Source organism: Etheostoma spectabile, unplaced genomic scaffold (assembly GCF_008692095.1).
Source record: "Etheostoma spectabile isolate EspeVRDwgs_2016 unplaced genomic scaffold, UIUC_Espe_1.0 scaffold351, whole genome shotgun sequence".
In the NCBI taxonomy this organism is placed as follows: Eukaryota; Metazoa; Chordata; class Actinopteri; order Perciformes; family Percidae; genus Etheostoma; species Etheostoma spectabile.
In genome coordinates, this window is record NW_022605590.1 from 78,998 (window position 1) to 81,347 (window position 2,350).

Below are 2,350 nucleotides of genomic sequence, written 5' to 3' on the forward strand. Positions count from 1 at the left end.
GGTCTGACCAGAAGGTCAATAGCAGTAAGTGCAGGATATACACTGGTTCCATAAGGGCAGGACATGGCTATGTAATGAATAAATATAGAAATTAATACTATTATAAACAGAGTTTTACAGATGGGTTTGTCCTATGAATATAAAATAAAGTTAACAAGTATTGTGAGCAAGATTTACAGCTAGGAATTTGGTGGATATAACTATAAGTGCAAATTTTTACAGATATGTGCAAATAACATAACATACTAATGGTTTACAGAGTTTACAGGTGAGTATGTACTATGAATATATATATATATATATATACAGGCGGCTATTATTATTATAGACAGAATTTTTACAGATAGATATAATAAGTTAGGCTAAGATGAGCAGTATAACAATGATTTAAAGGTGGTACAGATAAAGTAAAGTTTGGGCAGATGTTGGAAGAAGGACGTTAGCGTGACTAACCAGGGGGATGGACTGAGCCAGACGCCCCAGCTTCGTGGCGAGCATCTCCGTCTGACGCAGCTGATCGGGGAGGGCCATGAACTCCTCAGACCCAAACCAGTGCTCCCTGTCTGGGCTGGATCTGGATGAAAACTGGGCCCCCTGCCAAAGGAAAGGGGAGGATAGAAAACACACGATTTTGAATTATCTGATCAAACAATTAAGCAATTAAAGAGGTTCATTTCCCAACTGGACTCTATGTTTTTAGTGTTTAATGGCGTTTTTCCACTGCTGGTATCAGCTGGACTCGTCTCGCCTCGTCTCTACTCGACGCGTTTTCCATTGCAGATTTGGTACCGCCTCAGCGTGGCTGGTCACCATGGCTACGCGGCCGGAAACTGCCATGACGTAATTTCCAACAGCTACGCAATTAACACAATTTAATTTTAGTCTCAATAATTCTTAATTTCTGCTTTTCTAACTCACACATTAGGTATAATTTCCTATAAATGAGGTTTATTGACCATGAATTCCAAAAATAACTGTAGTGTTACGTAGTGTTGAAAACGTCAAAAAGTCACAAACTATCAAAAGTGTTGAAAAAAGGGACAAAAACGTAAGAAAAAGTTACAAAACGTTGCTAAAAAGCGTCAACAACGGGTTTGATTTTCAATTTTGACTGAAAGACAACACGAGGATTAAGCATGTTTTGTTTGAAGTATTGTAAATTTTAAATGAACTTCTTTTTACTTTTACTCAGTAGAATATTTTTGTACCGTTTCCACCTCTGGCATTGACCATTGCCGGATGATTGTGGCCAGAATATGAGACTCTTGAATGTGCGCTGATTTTTTAGGATAAGTGTGATTTATGAATGGGACATTTGCATGCAGGCCTGCAAGCACAGATTTATGAATCGGAGTCTTTTTTGTTTTCCACTGTCTGAAGTCAGACAACGTTTGCGTACCCCTGTCCATCCTGTCTCTGTCTCACAATAATTCACACGAAAACACACGTACTACAACCTCAACTCTCAAAAAAAACTTCCATCCTTGACAAAGCAAACAAGCCCTCACCTTCTGCCCCTGGCGCTTCACGATCCAGACCGCTGTCTTGCCAGGATGCGGTCGGGGGTCTGACTCCTCTCCGGAGGCGTCCAGGTCTGAGGAAAGCAACTGCTCCCTCACGGGGGAGGGCAACGAGGAGTCAGAGTCCCCCTCGCTGTGTGCATGTGTCTCCCTCTGGGTCCTCTCCATTTGTTGGGATTTTTCCTCCCGGGACCCCGGGTTTTGGGGAGGCGGGGGGGCGTTGGCGGGCGGTCTGGCCTCGGACGAGCCCCGTGGTTCGGTCGGCGGCCTCGGGACCTCGCCCCCCTGAGAGCGTCCTAGTTGTCTGGACCTCACACGGTTTCTCTGAGGGTTACGCCCGTTCATCACCTGTTTAGTTAATTATAGGATCCCCGTTAGCTCCGCCCTTAACCCTCGTGTTGTCTTACCGTCAAAATTGAAAATCAACACTTTTCTTGACGCTTTTAATTGTTTTTAAGTTTTTCTTACGTTTTTGTCCCTTTTTCAACATTTTTAAAGCTTTTTTCCAATGTTTGTCACATTTTTGACGTTTTCAACACCACGTGACACTAACTCATTAACTTTAGTTTTACAGTAATTTTAGGAATTTATAGTCAATAAACCTCATTTATAGGAAAATATACCTGATGTTTGATTTTAAAAAATTAAAAGGAATGGATGTTGATGGATAATCACAGACTAAAAATTAATGAAAGTAGAGATGTGTACTTGCCAAAGAGCCTTGTGTGGAATCAATCATGTTATTTTGGGGAATAACAATTGGGTAGTTATAGGTTATATAACAATATATGTATATAATAATGTTAAAAAGAACATTGATATAGGAAAAC

The 2,350-nt window shown here is 41.0% G+C and overlaps 1 protein-coding gene across 1 annotated transcript in view; it reads right to left on the minus strand.

Moving 5' to 3' along the window:
• LOC116686301 (A-kinase anchor protein 6) overlaps window positions 1-2,350 on the minus strand; it is a 123,142-nt gene that overhangs the window by 74,795 nt on the left and 45,997 nt on the right. The window contains exons 16-17 of the mRNA XM_032511276.1: window positions 1,509-1,868; window positions 454-594 (exon numbers count right to left, since the gene is read on the minus strand). Coding sequence (XP_032367167.1) covers window positions 454-594; window positions 1,509-1,868 — 501 coding nt within the window. The remainder of the gene's footprint in view (window positions 1-453; window positions 595-1,508; window positions 1,869-2,350) is intronic.